This window comes from Amblyomma americanum, chromosome 7 (genome assembly GCF_052857255.1).
Source record: "Amblyomma americanum isolate KBUSLIRL-KWMA chromosome 7, ASM5285725v1, whole genome shotgun sequence".
Taxonomy (NCBI): Eukaryota; Metazoa; Arthropoda; class Arachnida; order Ixodida; family Ixodidae; genus Amblyomma; species Amblyomma americanum.
In genome coordinates, this window is record NC_135503.1 from 159,168,208 (window position 1) to 159,185,146 (window position 16,939).

The 16,939-nt window shown below is 49.0% G+C and overlaps 1 protein-coding gene across 8 annotated transcripts in view; it reads left to right on the plus strand.

Annotated features, from left to right (window-relative positions):
* Positions 1 to 9,879: 9,879 nt before the first annotated feature.
* LOC144096722 (medium-chain acyl-CoA ligase ACSF2, mitochondrial-like) overlaps positions 9,880 to 16,939 on the plus strand; it is an 841,787-nt gene continuing 834,727 nt past the window's right edge. For 4 of the 8 annotated variants that reach the window (XM_077629564.1, XM_077629565.1, XM_077629566.1 and 1 more), the window contains exon 1: positions 9,882 to 10,106. In XM_077629564.1, the coding sequence (XP_077485690.1) occupies positions 9,909 to 10,106 (198 nt within the window). In that variant the 5' untranslated portion in view covers positions 9,882 to 9,908. Of the gene's footprint in view, positions 10,107 to 16,939 lie in introns of all 8 variants that reach the window. The other 4 variants (XM_077629569.1, XM_077629571.1, XM_077629570.1 and 1 more) reach the window with 2 other exon arrangements.

Genomic DNA, 16,939 nt, shown 5'->3' on the forward strand with positions numbered 1-16,939 from the left:
ACTATATTCGTTTCTGTGTTGATTACCGCCGCCTGAATAAGGTCACATGAAAGGATGCTTACCCTCTTCCGCGCATAGGATGATGCCCTTCTTCTTCTTCACAATATATTCAAACGTAAAAACATTGGGATTTATGCATTGTCTTTTTCTGGTAGGTTCGAATACGAATATTAGGCGGCGCAGCCGGACTCCTCGCTTGTGCGAGCGGAAAACACGCGGCGCTAAAACTCATTTCTAGCGCGACGCTCCGCTAGCGTTACGCTTGGTCTGGGAGCGGAGCGAAACGTAAACCCGCTCTGCTAAAACTATCTAATGAGGCCGAGAGTCATGGAGGACAATGAATTGAAAATTTAAAGTGAAAGAGGAAAGGTAAAAATGAGGATGTTTGCCTACCTCTGGTTACTACCATTTCATTAAGTACTTGCAGTTACTAAGAACCTAGCAACATATGTTACAAGCACTTACTAGGTTTGCCTTACTAAGAAGCGCCACCTTTTTTTATAAAGTGTCCTCCAGCCATACTATTATTTACTTCAAGTCTTTCAGTTTACAAGCATTCCCTAAAGCCTCTTTTTTTATTTTAAGTTCGAAAATGTACTATTAATGGCCGGTCAATGCCGGAGTGGCGCTGACCTGAGCGGTGTGCTCAGGGATGTTTACGATGGTGACGTTTATTTCGAAATGAATTAATAAGAGGTTCTTCGCAATGCATTCCGATTCAAGAAAACCGTCCTGGACTTCATTGGGGAGGTCCTTGATGAGGGGATTGTTTCGTCTCACGCGATTATTCATATCGTCTACAACGTCTCCAAGCTCTTCACTTGTTTTCGAAATACCCAACTTCACAGCTTCGATTATTGTTACCATTTTCGGAGACACTGCTTTATCCAGTGCTGTTGACTCCGGCTTTTATGCCCATTATCTATGGTGGCAGTGGTCTCACTTTGCCGTTCCATGACTGACTGACTGAAAAACTTTATTTTCAAATTATATAAAGGGAGCGAGTGGAGCTGTCCTTAAGGGGCCGTTCCTTACAAACGCTAAGCGGGCTGCTCATTACATGAGCCCATTGGCGGTAGCTGCGGCTCAGGCGCGCCCAACCTGGGCCTATTGGCTCGCCAGGTCAGAGCAGCCGAGCAGGGCCGCCTTGGTGAACCTGTAGCCATCCGCAAGCTGGGAACCACCAAAGTAGCCGTGCTCACTTTTGGGGGCTCCACTGTCCCCCGTTTCGTGCACTACAACTGCGAGCTTGCCCCAGTTCGTCAATACAAACGTTCCGTACAATCCCAGCCTGCTACCGGTGTGGCTAACTGGGCCATCGAGTCGACATCTGTCCGGCTCCAGTGCGCGAACGCTGTGGCCTATGCGGCCAAAATGTCGGCGAAACTGAAGAGGGAATGGCACCGCACGACTGCAAGCCAATCTGCCTTGTTTGCGTGGGTAGTCACCTCACCAGCTCCCGTGAATGTAAAGGCAAATTCCGAAAACTTCATTCACCTGGTGGGCCCACTAAGCGGGCTAAAGGACCACCACCACCAAGACGCTCGAAGAAGGCGGCGAGCACGCCACCCGGCGGTGCCAATCAAGACGCGCAACGAGGGGATCGCGCCAACACCTCCAAGCAAGAAAATGACAAGGAATGCCAGCAACTGGCACCATCATAACCCAAGAAGGCCGCGCCATCAAGCGGCGGCACCGGGAACCCAGCGCCCGGGCCACGTCAGCAAAAAGGCGTCGTCGATCGCGCCTCACTGCGGGAGCCAAAACAATCACAGGTGGGCAGTTGGGCAAGTCGAGTGGCCTCCCAGTCCTCCCCGTCTTCACTTCCCTCTCCTGCTTCCACTACCCCCCTTCACCCCTCGAAGCTGAACTTAAACGAGAGCTTGCTCTTCTCCGGGCACAGAATGAGGAGCTCGAAGCCCGACTTAAAGGGACACTGAGGAGAAATTGAAGTTGGCTTGTATCGACAGAACACCAGCTCCTGATCACAAAAACGCCGCTCTTACTGGAAACAAAGCTCTTGTAAGGTAGAAAATAGCAAGAACCAAAATACAGGTATCACCACCACAGGCCAATCTCGCAAGTACAAGCGTGGTGACGCCATAGGACAAGAGACGCCACCTTGGAGCAATTTTCCATCCTACTTTGTGTCGCGAATCTCTGAGGCTGACAAAGGTAGGTTGCGCAGATCAATATTGAAGTAAGTTTTGTTTTAAAACCAATAGTGCACTTTTATCACACAAGGAAGGAAGGCAAAAGACAACCTCAATGTTGGAAGCAAAGAAAACCGATGCTTGGCGGCACCACAGGCGGCCAGGAGAGTGGATTTTTTATGGCGCTTCGCGTCTATGAGCTTTGCGTGCCTCGTGGTTTTGTTTTTGACGCGCTTCGATTTACAAGCGCCGAACACCAGAGGAACTCGAAGTGACGTTCAAGTGCTAGTTAATTTTTGAAGGAGCCTGTTAAGGCTTGTCAGATGATCGCCACGGTCGATGAAAAGCTATGATGGCACGATGGTCGGTGATCGTACAATGCAGCACTTGTGTATTCGCACGCTTGCCCGGCGGAACGTTCCCGGCTGTGCCAGTCAACTTCAAACTACTTAACGGAAATCGTTTATTAAGGACGGGAGACAAGGTACAAGGCAGTTCAGAAAAATTGCTGATGGCCTAGCTCTGTTAGGCCAGGATATACCTAGCGAAAGCGCGGAGATTTCTGCATCAGAAGAGTGCATTCACTTGATGCGCCTTTATTGACGGCTGTAACTTGAGCCGTCGTGGCGGAGCGGCGGCGTTTCCGCCTCAAACGCCGAAGGCTCTGGTTCGATTCCGAACCTCGGCACCGGACTTCTTTTCTTTTATTTAGTGAGTGGGCGGGGGGCTTCAGTGGCTCCCATGGATGCCGCCGCTGAATACGTTGGTTAGCGGTTAAGCGCAGGCTCTGTTAGGGCAGCGTTTATGCTGCGGCGAGGCGAGCGCGCGCGCGCCCTGCTCGGCGAAGTCACGTCGGTGAAAGGGAGACCCTCTATACTCCAACTGCGCTTGACCGCCGACGCGTTCGGCGGCTTCGGCGCTCTCTGACCGCATTGGCGGGGAGATTGGAGCATGTATCTATTTCGCACCGAGTGCGCCAGCCGCCGCCGGCCCGACCAGACTGATTTGGTCCCCGGCGAGGTACGCGTTATATTAAATAGCTGCGACAGCTCGGCGGAGCTGTTCCTTTCGAGCTCGGCTATTTTAATCCATTCACAGTACATATCTGAACGCACATGCAAGTTGGCGAGAGAGCCAGATCCAGTGGACCCGTTGGATCTAGAGGAAGCCGTTGAAGCGTCGTGCACCGGCTTTGGTTTCAAGCCGCCGACTTAAAACGCGACCGCCCTCGAACACCCATTTGTTTTTTTTTCCTGCAAAAAGTAAATATATAACTTGGCCCTTGCAACCGTGGGAGACCTCGACGCTGCCTGCTGCGCCGTGCATCCGTTGGCCCCCAAGCCCCGGCCAGCCTCCGATGGGCGCAACGCACCCCTCGCGACTCCCCGCACTGGTGTTATGATATTTAGTTTGCAACGGCTGCTCTCTGAGGAAGGGGGAAACCACCCGCTGGCGTCTAACCTAACCGTGCTCCCTCAAAAGCAGCGCACGCTCTGTGGGGCTGAGGTCGCTGAAATGCAGGCCAGAGTTTTTGCGAGAACTACGTCGTCGGGTTCGGGAACGGGATCCATCGTAACGCAGGCAAGACGCCGGTGCAAACGTAAACGAAGTGACGGTGGCGACCCCCGATAGATGCCTTCAACGTGCGGCGGCGGTAGCTTTCATTTCGGCAGCTGCTAGACCGCACCGCTAGCCACCAGAAATCACGGAGTCTCCGTTTACGTCACGTTTCACGTCACTCCGTTCTGTGTCGTCATAAGAGTTCTCGAGTTTGAATCAGAGTGGCGAAAAATATTTTTTAACTTCGAATCCAAATTTCTTTGAAATAGATGCATCTTTCGCTCCCGGACAAGCGTCAACAAAGCCATGAAATGCCGAACTATCAGATATTGCTAACAAAAAAATTTTGATAGGGTTCTCCTCAGTGTCCCTTTAATGCTCTGGCCACTCAAAACTCTTCTCATATGCCCTCCCTCACGGAGGACGACGATAACATAACTGAACGGGTACCCTCGCCACCGACTGAAACGCACCATCATGCCCTGGAGGCCCGAGTGCGGCTATCGAAAACATTGCTGCACAGCTTCCTCAACTCATAAATGCTGCCATTGCTGCCCAGATGGATAGCATAACTGCCCGCATCACGCCCTCGGTATCAGTCTAAACCCAGAAATGGATTCTCGAAAACCCAAGTCTCTCTAAACGCGTAGGACCCGTAGTGTTCCCAAACGCCCCACAAAACTCTCTCGTCGTATTGACGATTCCGATAACGAGGAATGCGCCCTCCGCACGGCTTCGGGCTGCAGTTGGTCGAACCTCTAACACAGCAGCATCCTTCACCCCCTCAACCTCTGATCATGGCCCCCTATCCTAGATCGCGAGCACCGACACAAACACATCCCTTCACAGTAACCCAGTGGAATTGCAGGGGTTTCAAGGACCGGCGGAAGCAAACCCACTTTCGCCTTAACCTTGAAACCTTTGAGTTCCTCGTGGCCGTGGTCGCCCTTCAGGAGCCCAGAGCCAACACCAAACTCACTATCATACTTTACAGAGGGACACACAAACCTGTATCCTAGTTCACAAAGACTATACAGCGCAAGAGGTCACCCTCCCATCGACCCCCGAATACTCCTATGTCATGGTCACGGTCTTATCTTTGTGGAGCAAAGACCCCTCGGTTCATGTGCTTAATATATACTGCCCCCCAAAACTTGAAGACGTAACTTTTTCTAAGCTCTTTACAGAAGCAATGCGCGTGGCTGGACGCGACCCCCTGCTCATTGTAGGAGATTTCAACGCTCCATGTCGGCAATGGGGCTACCTTAGGGAGGAACCCCGAGGCAGAAAATTGGCGGAACTAATTTCGACTCTCGGTGCAACCCTCCATACCGATCCGGCCAACCCCACTCGCATGGGCAACTCGGTAACCAGGGATACATGCCCAGATTTGACCCTTACCCGCAATATTCGGTACGCCGACTGGCTTAACACCCAAGACACCCTTGGCAGTGACCACTGCATTATTAATACGACCATTTACACACGGCCCCTTAAACGCCGCACAACGTAAGCACATATTCCCGATTGGACTAAGTTCCGCTCGACACTCCCCTCTGTCGACATCGTTCACACGGGATATTTAGAGTGGGTGACCTCTCTAATGATAACTCTCCGCAAAAACGAACAATACATTCAGCTCACTGATTCCACCCCTGAAGTAGATAACCATCTTCTCCATCTTTGGGAGGCCCGCCGCAGTCTCACCAAACGATGGAGAAAGCAGAAACACAAGAAACTCAGACACCACCTTCTTGAACTCACCCACAAGGCTGCCGACTATGCCGCTCAGTTAGCCGACACTAACTGGGTGGATCGATGCAACACTGCTGCACGCCAGATGTGTGGCCGCAACACCTGGTATATGTTTCGTGCACTTATTGACCCCAATAAAACGCGTGCAGAAACGGCGCGGCACCTACAACGTGCAATGCATCACTTTCCCGGTACTACAACACAACTGGCCCGAACATTGTGTGACAGATATCTCTGTACCACGGTGGACCCTCGTCTTTCTCAATGCTCATTCATAGGGCAAACAAATCTGGAGCTGGACGCCCCCTTCAAGCTCCATGATTTGAAGGAGGCCCTAGCCACAATGAAACGTGGTACTGTACCAGGCCGGGACAGGGTTACCGTCAAACTTCTGGCGAACCTTCCGGATGCAGCCTATCGTACCCTCCTCGAATTCATCAACCATATCTGGCTTGGAGAGATTCCTCTCTCCCCGGATTGGAAAACAGCCTTAGTGACGTTTATTCCTAAGGCAGGCAAGCCAATTGATGTGGAGCACCTGCGCCCTATCTCCCTCACATCTTGTGTTGGCAAACTGATGGAGACTATGGTGCGAGACAGGTTGTCCACTTACCTTGAAACACATCACACTTTTGCAGACACTATGTTTGGTTTCCGACCACAGAAATCCGTACAAGACATCCTTCTACAACTCCATCATGACATATTAGAGCACAAAGATCTCCCTCACAATGACAAGGTAGTCCTGGCCTTGGATTTGAAAGGAGCCTTTGATAATGTAAAACATAAAGTAATACTTAACCACCTCCAAGATACCAACTGTGGTCAGAATACATACCGATACATCTGGCAATTTCTCGCGAATCGACAGGCCTACATTCTAATTCAAGACAAGGAACACGGACGCTATACCATCGTATCTCGGGGTACACCACAGGGTCGGTTTTATCTCAACTCCTCTCCAACCTCGCAATGACAGAAAGACCTTCCCCGCAAAATTAAGCTCTATGCCCGGCATCCGATATGCCCTATATGCTGATGATATCTCTATCTGGGCAACAGAAGGCAATCTCAGGCACACGGAGACCTGCCTACAACAGACAGCGGAGGCAGTGGACACTTACGCTCCATACTGTGGTGTCCAGTGTGCTCCCACCAAATCAGAATTTGTTCATTATCGATCCTCTCCTCGGGACGACAGTTCAATTCACCTCACACTCCCTTCGGGTCCGATTAGAGAGGCCAAGGAGATCCGCATCCTCGGTCTCTTTATTCACCAACAACGCAGACCGGACACAACACTCGCAAAACTCCGCATGTATGGTGATCAGGTGGGCCGTATGGTACGCCGAGTCTCCAACAAGCGTGGGGGGTTACGAAGCAACGATGTCCTGCGGCTGGCATATGCCTTTGTAACGAGTAGAATTCTCTACTCAAACCCCTACCTTCACATGCGCAAACACGACGAGGACCAAATCGAGGCCATGCACCGCAAAGTCATCAAACGGGCACTTGACCTTCCCATTACCACATCCAACCAGCGTTTGTTGGACCTGGGGGTGGTCAACACCTATCGGGAACTCCAAGACGCCCATCTCGTCAACCAATATACGCGCCTATCACAAACGCCATCCGGTCGCCGCATTCTTGACCGACTCCACATCCAACACACCATCACCTTTGAGGAACGGGTACGAGCGCCAGAACCCTGGAGACGCTCCCTCAGGGTCCGAAGCATTCCCCGCAACATGTCGCACTGACCACAATGGCCGTCGCCAATCGCGTGCGGAAGCCAATCGCGTGCGGAAGTCGACAATAACACGTGTACTACGTGGACATTGCCGGTCCCCAGCGTGGGGGGTGGTTCACCGCAGCAGTGGTCCACGACAACACCACAGTGGCAGGACTCACTTTCCGCGCCTACTGCGCAACACACGCGAAGGAAATCGCGAATGCGCTCGCACTCTCCCTCCCACTAGTGAAACACATCATTACCGACTCGAAGGGGGCCTGTCGGAACTATGAGCTGGTTTAGATACCTCCTCTCGCCTGGCGCATCCTACAAAATTGCTGTCGGTCCAGCGACCCTCCAAACAGTAACCTCATCTGGGCTCCCGGCCACCAGGGATTCCAGGGCAATTAGTTAGCCGATAAGGCGGCCCGCGCGCTCTCTCTCCGGGCAGTCACACTTGCTCAGGAAGCCTACTACGAGCGTACCCAGTATCTAATTACATTAAAAGACATCACTACATATTATAAGGACAGTCATCGTCGCTTTCCGGAACCCTGTAAGGGTCTCCGGAGAGCAGACGAACGGCTTCTTCTCAAAATTTTTACAAATACATTGCTTTGCCCGGCAGTATTGAAACACTTCAATTCAGAATTTGATGGTGGCTGCAGGCTGTGCGGAGCGACGTTCTCGGACGTTTTCCATATGGTCTGGGCCTGCCCTTCCAATCCCCACCCTTCCCAATCCTTCATCTCCCACCCTTCTAGGGAGGCCTGGGAGGCGGCGTTGCTCAGCTGCCATGACCTGCAGTCCCAATGGACCTTGGTCGCCAGGGCGCGAGCGGCGCTAGACGCCATTGGGGCTCCGGAATAGGAGCTCCACCTAGATTTATGAGGACCTGGGCCATAGGGCCTGGGCCCAAACAGCTCCTTGTAAATAATAAATGTTTACCACCATTACCCAATCCTCCCGGGTAGGTTTGGGGATAGGGGAAGGTGCGGGGTTGCTTGGCATGCCCACACCATGTGGTAAATGTCCGAAGACTTTTCCCTATAGTGCGGGCACTCCCCTGTGCACGCAGGGTCGAAATGTTTGGTGACTGCCGGCCACAGCAGTATTTTAGTATAAAGGCGAAGGGATAAGCGTTTCTCCGCCTTCGCGATGCACTTGCAGAGATTAGGAAGGATTGCATGGCCGAATTGTTAATATTAGATGACTTCCTTGAAGGTAAAAGCCGGACTAGGGTTGGAGTCCGCATCGGGGGAGGCGTGGGCAATGCCCGGAGAGTAAGCGCGCGGGGAGCGGCGTCGGCCGCTTCGTTCCCCTCGAGACACGTGTGCGCATGAGTCCATACTATTCAGCGGGACGCGGGAGCCCCGACATAATTGCTATGCTGAAGTATTCGGTATGCCTAATAGGGAATAAAGCCCCTTTCGATGTTCCTGCAGGCCCCTCGCGAGTCGGTAATGATGACCCGCGAGTCCTGAACGGCGGCGGCGAGCGCGATTGCCACCTTTCCGCATAGGTAATGTACTTGTGCTTTGAAAGTAAGGCTGTTCACTGCGGTGTTTTGGTGGACGACTGCGACCGTGTACCAACCCCAATGGTGTGGGTCGGTGGCGTCTGCGTAAAATACTCGGAGTTTGTTTTCATAATAGCGTGCCAAGGCTTCCTCCCGCGAGAAGCGCCGGCCTCTATGGTCGTGTCATGTCATGTTGGCCTGAAGAGGGCGTACGTACAGGGCGTTTCTAGAGATTTCGGGGATGCGCACACGCTCTACCGTCGGTGTTGGATGGTGGATGTCCGAGGCTTTCCTTTAACAGCCCCCGAACAGAGCAAACAATAGCAGTGAAAAAACTGACAACAGCGCCATGGATGGCCTTGAGCAAAGAACGTGGATTACCCCGGATGCCCCACTCTAGCCGGCATCATTAGGGTGGTCATGGTGCTGATCAGCGAAAAACGTGCCAATGCGCGCTTGGTATGCGTGCACATATCGATTCCCATTAAATAAGATACAAGCAACATGGAAAGCAGATCACAGCAGCAAGGGCCGACTGGGGACCAACGGCCACAAGTTTGTAGTGCAAAAAGCAATGGTGTGCAGAAGACATGAAGCGATGCCTACATCAACAGGAAAAGTGCGTCTTAGTCGAAGAACTATGCAGTCACGAATCCCGAGGTGCCGATGGCGAGCACCCGCTTTTGCAGAAACCGATAGCGCTCGTTTCGATGACACATCACACCCTTGGTCACGCGCACTCTGATCGCTGCCTGAATCGCTGAGAGCCACACACTTGCTTTTTCGACAGCCAGGGTCGATCAGCAGAGGAGCAGCACAGCACGACGTGATCCTCTGGGGAGCTGAAACAGGGAAAAACATGTCTTAGTCGATGAACTATGCAGTCACGAATCCATTCATGAAGAAAACGCGAAGAATTTTAGTGTCGAATACTGAGCGAAAAATCTCTAAAGCCCCTGCCAGAAATATGGCAGTCAAAAAAAAGAGTTGTTGTATAAAAGGATGTTGTAATATCTACGTGCTGAAAATGAGGGCAATAATAGCCTGAGAAAATGGAGGCTAGGGAGCTGTCCTCCGGCCGAGGGTGCCGCCGCGACGCTTATCGTGCACGGCGCAGACAACAAAGAGGCGCTATCTTTATCGGAGCCGCCATCAGGCCGTGGAAATCGGCCGTCTTCGCAGTTGGGTCATGGGACTCCTGAGAGCGCTCGTGCGAAGGACCGCGTCCCGCGCCTGCAGTGATCTGGCTGGCTCCTCGCAGCCGGCTTTGCGGCGGGACACGCTTGGCGACGTCTGCGGCCAGGCCGCGCGCAAGTGGCCCGACCGGGCCGCTCTGTACTTCCCCGCCGAGGATGTGTCGCTCAGCTTCGCCCAGTTCGACCAACAGGTGCGTCCTGCCGCTGCCCTGACCGCGGCGTGCGCCGCTCCCACGGTCGCGCAGATCGCAGCACAAACTTCTGCCGCCAAGCATCTACGCGTTTGGAACCGCGCTCTCTCCCTGTCACTCACGGGTGCTCGGAGCGCGTCGGCCTCGCGACAACGAACGCACAGTGTTTGAGCAGGACCTCAAGTGGAGCGGGCTCAAAGTGCGGTACTGGCGCGCCACCTTCTCTGATAGCCCCTGTTTCATATATCCGACCACGGACAAGACGCCCAAGAGACTAAATAACTGTCTGAAGAGTTTGTGTGGTATTCTGTTTAAATTAAGTCCCAGCGTTTATTAGTCAACATAATACGGTTCTTGCTGGCCAGAGACCATTTTCCTACCGCTGGGATGTTGTTCGCACCTTCAGGAATGGCCCTGCGCTCATGTTGAACGAGGAGCATAAAAATTGCATAAGGTTAGATGTACGGGAGCAAAAATTTTCCATGGTGTCTAATGAGATGGCTTGACTCCCAGACCAAACACACTGCTGCTACCGAGTCTGGATAGTAGTGTCAGTCCGTTGTTGGTCTTAAGGAAGCAAGCCGCCGGGCACGCTCCGTGCAACCGACGACTTTGAGGGGCATCCGTACCATCAAGAATGGCGACACGTGTACATTATTAAGGGCTACGATATGTTAGGAAACTTGCGCTGGGGCTTCACCGCCGCCCCACCGCGGGCGCTCGGCTACTGATCCGGAGTTCCCGGGTTCGAATCCGACCGCGGCGGCTGCGTTTTTATGGAGGCAAAACGCTAAGGCGCCCGTATGCTGTGGGATATCAGTGCACGTTAAAGATCCCCAGGTGGGATAAATTATTCCGGAGCCCTGCACTACGGCACCTCTCTCTTTCTTTCACTCCCTCCTATATACCTTCCCTCACGGCGCGGTTCAGGTGTCCGCCGATATATGAGACAGATGCTGCGCCATTTCCTTTTCTCAAAAACTAATTATTATTATTATTATTTCCCGCCGACCACTAGCGCTGTATCGCAGTGATTGACGTACTTGCTCCGTAGGCCAAAGCTTACACCGTGAACAAAAGTGCGGAATGGAGACCATAAAAAAGATGAAATCATCGGCATTGAAAAGGGTAAAGCTAACACTGTTTTCGTTTTCGCCGCACGAAAAAAGAGTTGCTACAGATGAGTATTCAGGCACTCGGACGAGTACATCAAATCCGCTGGCGGAACAATAATTTCTTAACTCAAGGCGGCTTCGTCAATGGCGGCATATGTTGAGCAGCGCAGTTGTGTGTCCTCTTTGTTTCTTGTCCGCTGTCTGTCAGCGCTATGTTTTCCAAAATTGACCACTTCGTTTAAGGCCGCCGCGATGGCTATGTGGTTACGGCGCTCGGCTGCTGACCCGAAAGACGCGGGATCGATCCCGGCCGCAGTGGTCGAATTTCAGTGGAGGCGAAATTCTGCAGGCCCGTGTGCTGTGCGATGTCAGTGCACGTATAGAACCCCAGGTGGTCGAAATTATCCGGAGCCCTTCACTACAGTGTCCCTTATAGCCTGAGTCGCTTTGGGACGTTAAACCCAACTAAACCAAGCTGAACTTTCTTTACTTACTGCACAGGCAAGACGGCAAATGGTAGCACTTAATGTGTGATTCCCGTATAAGGAACAAGTATTTTGTTGGGTGTACAAGCGACGTAATGAACTTCCCGGCATGTATTGACAATTTCCCCTACAGCACACCACCACGCCACTTTTAGAGCGACTCCTTTAAAGGGTGGATATGAGAAGCATAATTTGCTGTGCTCTAAAAACAATTCCTAGAGTTGGAGTTTCTCGCTGTTAACAGAGAATAAAACGCATGTCACCTCAAGAGCATTCACGAAGCTTTTTTTGTCCGTTGCCTCAGTGCTCGTGCTAGGTTGTGTACACATCCCGAAAACTGTCATGTAATATTTGCTTCGGGGCACTGCCAATCTGTAGGCGTTACACAACTTTATCCTTTATACTTCAAGCCCAATCAATTTCGCAGCATGTTCTGCTGCTGTGGACAATGCCTCACGATAAAAAATAATGATTTTTGAGGAAAGGAAATGGCGCGGTATCTTTCTCATATATCTCGGTGGACACCCGAACCTCGCCGTTAGGGAAGGGATAAAGGAGGAAATGAAGGAACAAAGAGGTGCCGTAGTGAAAGTCTCAGGAATAATTTCCACCACCTGGGGATTTGTAACACGTACTGACATCGTACAGCACACTGGCGCCTTTGCGTTCTGTCCGCCGAGTTTCCTCCGCAGTGGCTGCACTAAGGTGGTGGCGTAAGCACGTCGAAGCAGTCACAGATGTCACACCCTTAAAGTCATGCCTGTCGCAAACTTGTTTATACAGGCGAAACAGAAAGGAGCAAAAACGTAGTAAGACATCTCTAGCACACTTCCTTTTTTCGAAAGAAATCGACTGTGCTAGATAGAACTTACGGCCTTTTTACTTACTTGTAAGCCTATTCGTGCTTGGAGTGTAGTAAGGAACGCTGCACCTCAGATTGGCATTCTAGTTTTTATTTGATCTCTATTTTCTTGATCGACACTGAACCGAACAACTTCCAAGTTAGAATAATTTCTGGCCCCTGAAGGTTGAAAGCGCATTCTCAGACCGATCAGTCAGATACAAATAGTACAGTGTCGCCCCCCGCCTGTGTCTTTTCAGGGTACAACTGCAGCCCGTAGAGTTTACAGTACAACGGGTAAACACCGTTATTTATCCCGGCAGCAGCGTGATGGTTGTGCTTCTCCCAAAGCAAGCCGTGCAGGTTAGCTCGGCACTCACAGCAGACGCGCGGTTTTCGAATTTGTCTAGAAATGACCAGAATTTGTTGAACCGCTGTGGCGAGCGCAATCACGCTTTCGAAACTTTGAAAACTAACAAGAGTAAAAATTTATTTATTTATTTATTTATTTATTTATTTATTTATTTATTTATTTATTTATTTATTTATTCAGCATACCCCTAAAGGCATCCTTCGAGGGCATTATATAGGGGGGTGGAGGGGCGGTCAGTGCAAAAAACACGTACAAGGAACATCATTAACAAACAAATGAACGATAAAAAGGCTATAGTCGGATACAATTTAAGCCTGCAGTGAAGCTCCGCCTACATTCAGGACCGGCGCACAGAATTCTTCCATGACAAAAAAATAGTCCGTTGTTAAAACTTCTCTTGTCATCTAAACAAGAAGCTATAATCACGAGAAAAAAGTTTCATACCTAAAATTTTGATACCTGGCTTGTTTAGTAAACTCAAAAATTAAAAAGCTTATTTCGTTTACTTCTGTGACTGGCTAGCGGAGTGATACAGTACGCCGCGGACCGTGGCCTAGTGTTAACAACTGCTGTTTTTTTAAATTGTATCCTAATATAAGTAAAAGATGGAAACATAATTAAGCACAAGAGAGTAAATAAACAAGCAGGCGATAGAAAATAATATAATACAATTTGTACGTTTAAAGAAAACGTTTAGGCAAAACGGAAATGAAAAATACTAGTGTACGTATTAGACACGAAAAGAACAGAAGTAATTGCAAAAAAATAGGAACTGGAAGAAAAAAAAACATTTCAGACATTTCAAATGCCAATAATTACAAGCAACAAACTCGAGTAATCAGGCATCTGTCTGTAATAGTTGAAAGTTAACTATTGCAATTTAGTTAATAACATCAGTATAATTAGCGTGATTTGGCTCTTCTACTAAGTTCGCCGACTTTGGTAGTACTATGCCGCAAAAAGAGTCTCTTGAACTCGAAACACCTAATATTAAAAAATCAGTGGCTGGCTTCACTGAAGTATTAGGTATATTGGACGCTACAGCTGTCGCGGGTTACCTATACCCCGTGTGAAACATCAAGTGCAACGCTGTGAAGGCTACGGAAGTATCCGAAAAAAAAAGAGAGAGAGAGGTGTATCACTGCGCTGTTGTGTGGCCGTCTGCATGGTGAAAATTTTTCGCATTGCTTTTTTCATCACAAGTTGCATTTCGCGTGACTTTGAATGAGAAATCTCGATTTGTTCAGAGTCGCTTGAATATTATGCCGCGTTCTGAAATGAACTGCATGCATCTGTTCATTTGATGCGTACCGGGTTAATGTGAAATGTCCGAAATCTGTTGTCAGTGAGCTCGCACCGGCTTCTGGTCAGCAGCGGCGGTATTCTTCCAGATTCTGCAGCATTGCGACTATAATTTTCAGATGCAAACGAGAGATTTATGTGAAAAGATGGCGTTCATTCGTTGGGTTTAATTAATTAAACTAGCACAGTGGTGACTGCTCCGCCGTGGCCCGATTAACAAGTGGTCGTCTGCAACTTTCGGCTTCGCCGTTTCCGAGAACCCACTCCGTTGTGGGCCCCTCTTAAGGTACCTGGCATGTTATGAATTCTTCCGTGCAACCGGTTAGCGGCGGATCCAGTCTTCGTGAAAAGAGTCTGGGACTGACTTTGGCACTGTGCTGTAAATAGGCTAAAGGACTTGGCGAGAGCAATTATCTTTTACTGATCGTAAAGTTCAGACGGAAGATGTCTGTTAATTTAGAAAGCTGATTTATCATACATGAGCGCAGAAAACACATTCTCAATTCTTGAATCGCCTATTTTCTGATTGTATATATGCAACATTCTTGTGCATATCTGCAATTTCTTGTCTTTGTTAACATATTTTTCGTTCCTAAGCGAAGCGCGTTTTCCTTTCTCATTGAAAAGAGAGGTCTATGTGGCAAAAAGATGTATATATAAACTGATGGGTCAAATTATTTATACACACACCACATCAATATGGCCTGTTTTCCCATGTTAAGTGTTAAATTTAGAACGTATAGTCTTAATTCACACAGTGACAGAAAATAGTACTGCCTCAAGAGTTAAAGATTTGTAGTCGTGCACAAATGTATATGAAGGCAATACAAAGGAAAGTCAGCTTGTCTCGATTTCCCTGCTCTCCAAGAAGAGCACAGGCTGCTTTGGCAGAATTTTCATGCAGCCATGCAAAAAGAGTTCCGAGCTGTGGGAGCGCCAAGTAAGAATGCAGTAAAAGTTGTACAACACTATGAGAGAATATTTCGAGAGAGCAAGCAATAAATGAGACAGGACAATAAAAAATGTTGGCCACGCAGTGTTTGCGAGAAATGGTTTATTCGGAAACACCCAGTGGCATGGATCACATTACATACAAATTAAAAGGACACGTTCAGTGGAGTTACAGCAACACACAATCAGTCAAGGGCTCCAAAATTGGAAAAAAAATGCGCAGGCCATCGAACAACATTATTTCATACGAGAACCTGACCAATGTCAGGACAGGGTTCAAAAAGCAGTGCATTTTCAGTCAAGAAAACCAAATTCCTGGAACATGTAAAGTCCGCATCGCCCTTGTGTAGAGCGCTCGAGCACTGCATACCTGGTAACAAAAAGTGAAATTAAAGAGCAGCCCCTCATTTTTTGGCAAAATGGTCACGTGTACTTTGTTTGCTGTTATATCAGGCACTGCTTCAGCTAAACTGTTTCTTCTGGAACCTAGCAGCTGCAACAAGATCTGGATTTGTTTCCACGGTAGTACACCACCCGAGCGCTCTACACAAGGGTGACGCAGACTGTACTAACAAAAACATGACTCGAAAAAAAACAAATTCACACTGAACCGAGCAAGAGCCAGCTTGAAATCATTCACACCTCCAAAAATAACATACAGCACTGGCTACCTCAACACTGGCACTGCAGCATTGCATAACATGTAGGCTTGTTCTTTTGAAAGCCGAATTGATTCGGAGTGATAATCTTTAGGCGGCCTAAAAATGCGGAAAGCCTCCTGTAGATCAAACGTTCGACAACTTTCGAAAAACACTCAATATAGATATTGGCCTATAGTTGTTTAGGTAACTTCCCTCTCATTTATGCATTACCGTCACTCGTGCAACCTTTAGTTCTTCAGGGAAACAGCCGTCACTCAGAATACAATTACAAATGTGCGACAACGGTGCTGCAGGAACACCAGCTACTACTTTCATTGGCAAGGCTTTAATATCATCAGGGCCAGCTGATCTGGAGCTTTTTAATGATTCAATAATCTCCTTAATTTCAGCATCACCGGAAGGTGCTAAAAATATTGAATGTTCGACATGTCTGTTTATGTATTTTGTTTGCTCGGGTAACAACCCAGCAATTGTTTGCCTGTTACCACCTGTGAGAAAATGTTCATTAAAGTTTTCACATAGCTTCAGCCCTGATGTTATTTTGCCACATATGTTTATGCTAGACGGAGCAGTATCCATCCTTCGAGCATTTGAAAGTTCATTAAAAACCTTCCAGAACTTATGTGGCTGGTCAATATTTTCAAATTTACTGTTCTGATAGGCATGTTTAGCTTTCTTGATCTGAGAATTAACTTTATTGCAGAATTTTTTAAATTCCTTGAATTTTGATTGGTCTTTTGTCTTAAGGTAATCTTCAAAGAGCTTGCTTCTTTGTCTTCTTTTGCGATAAACATTCGCTAAAAACGACGGTTTTCGTGCTTTTTTTAGGTTTTTTCCAATAGCATAATGGAAAAGCTTTATCAAATAGGTCCCTAATTGTACCATATAGGGCAGAAAAGCTTTTCCGTGCGTCACTTTCACAAAACACGCAAGACCAGTCTGCCTCAAGAGTAAGGGTGCTAAAAGTGGATAACGTGCTTTGATTAATTTTTCTGGCTTTATACCCTTGTGCAGCCAGCTGTCTTGAGACATGACCTTCTAATATACAGAACAAAGGTAGATGGTCACAGTTTCCAGACACAAGTGCACCGGAGGCGGTGTTCC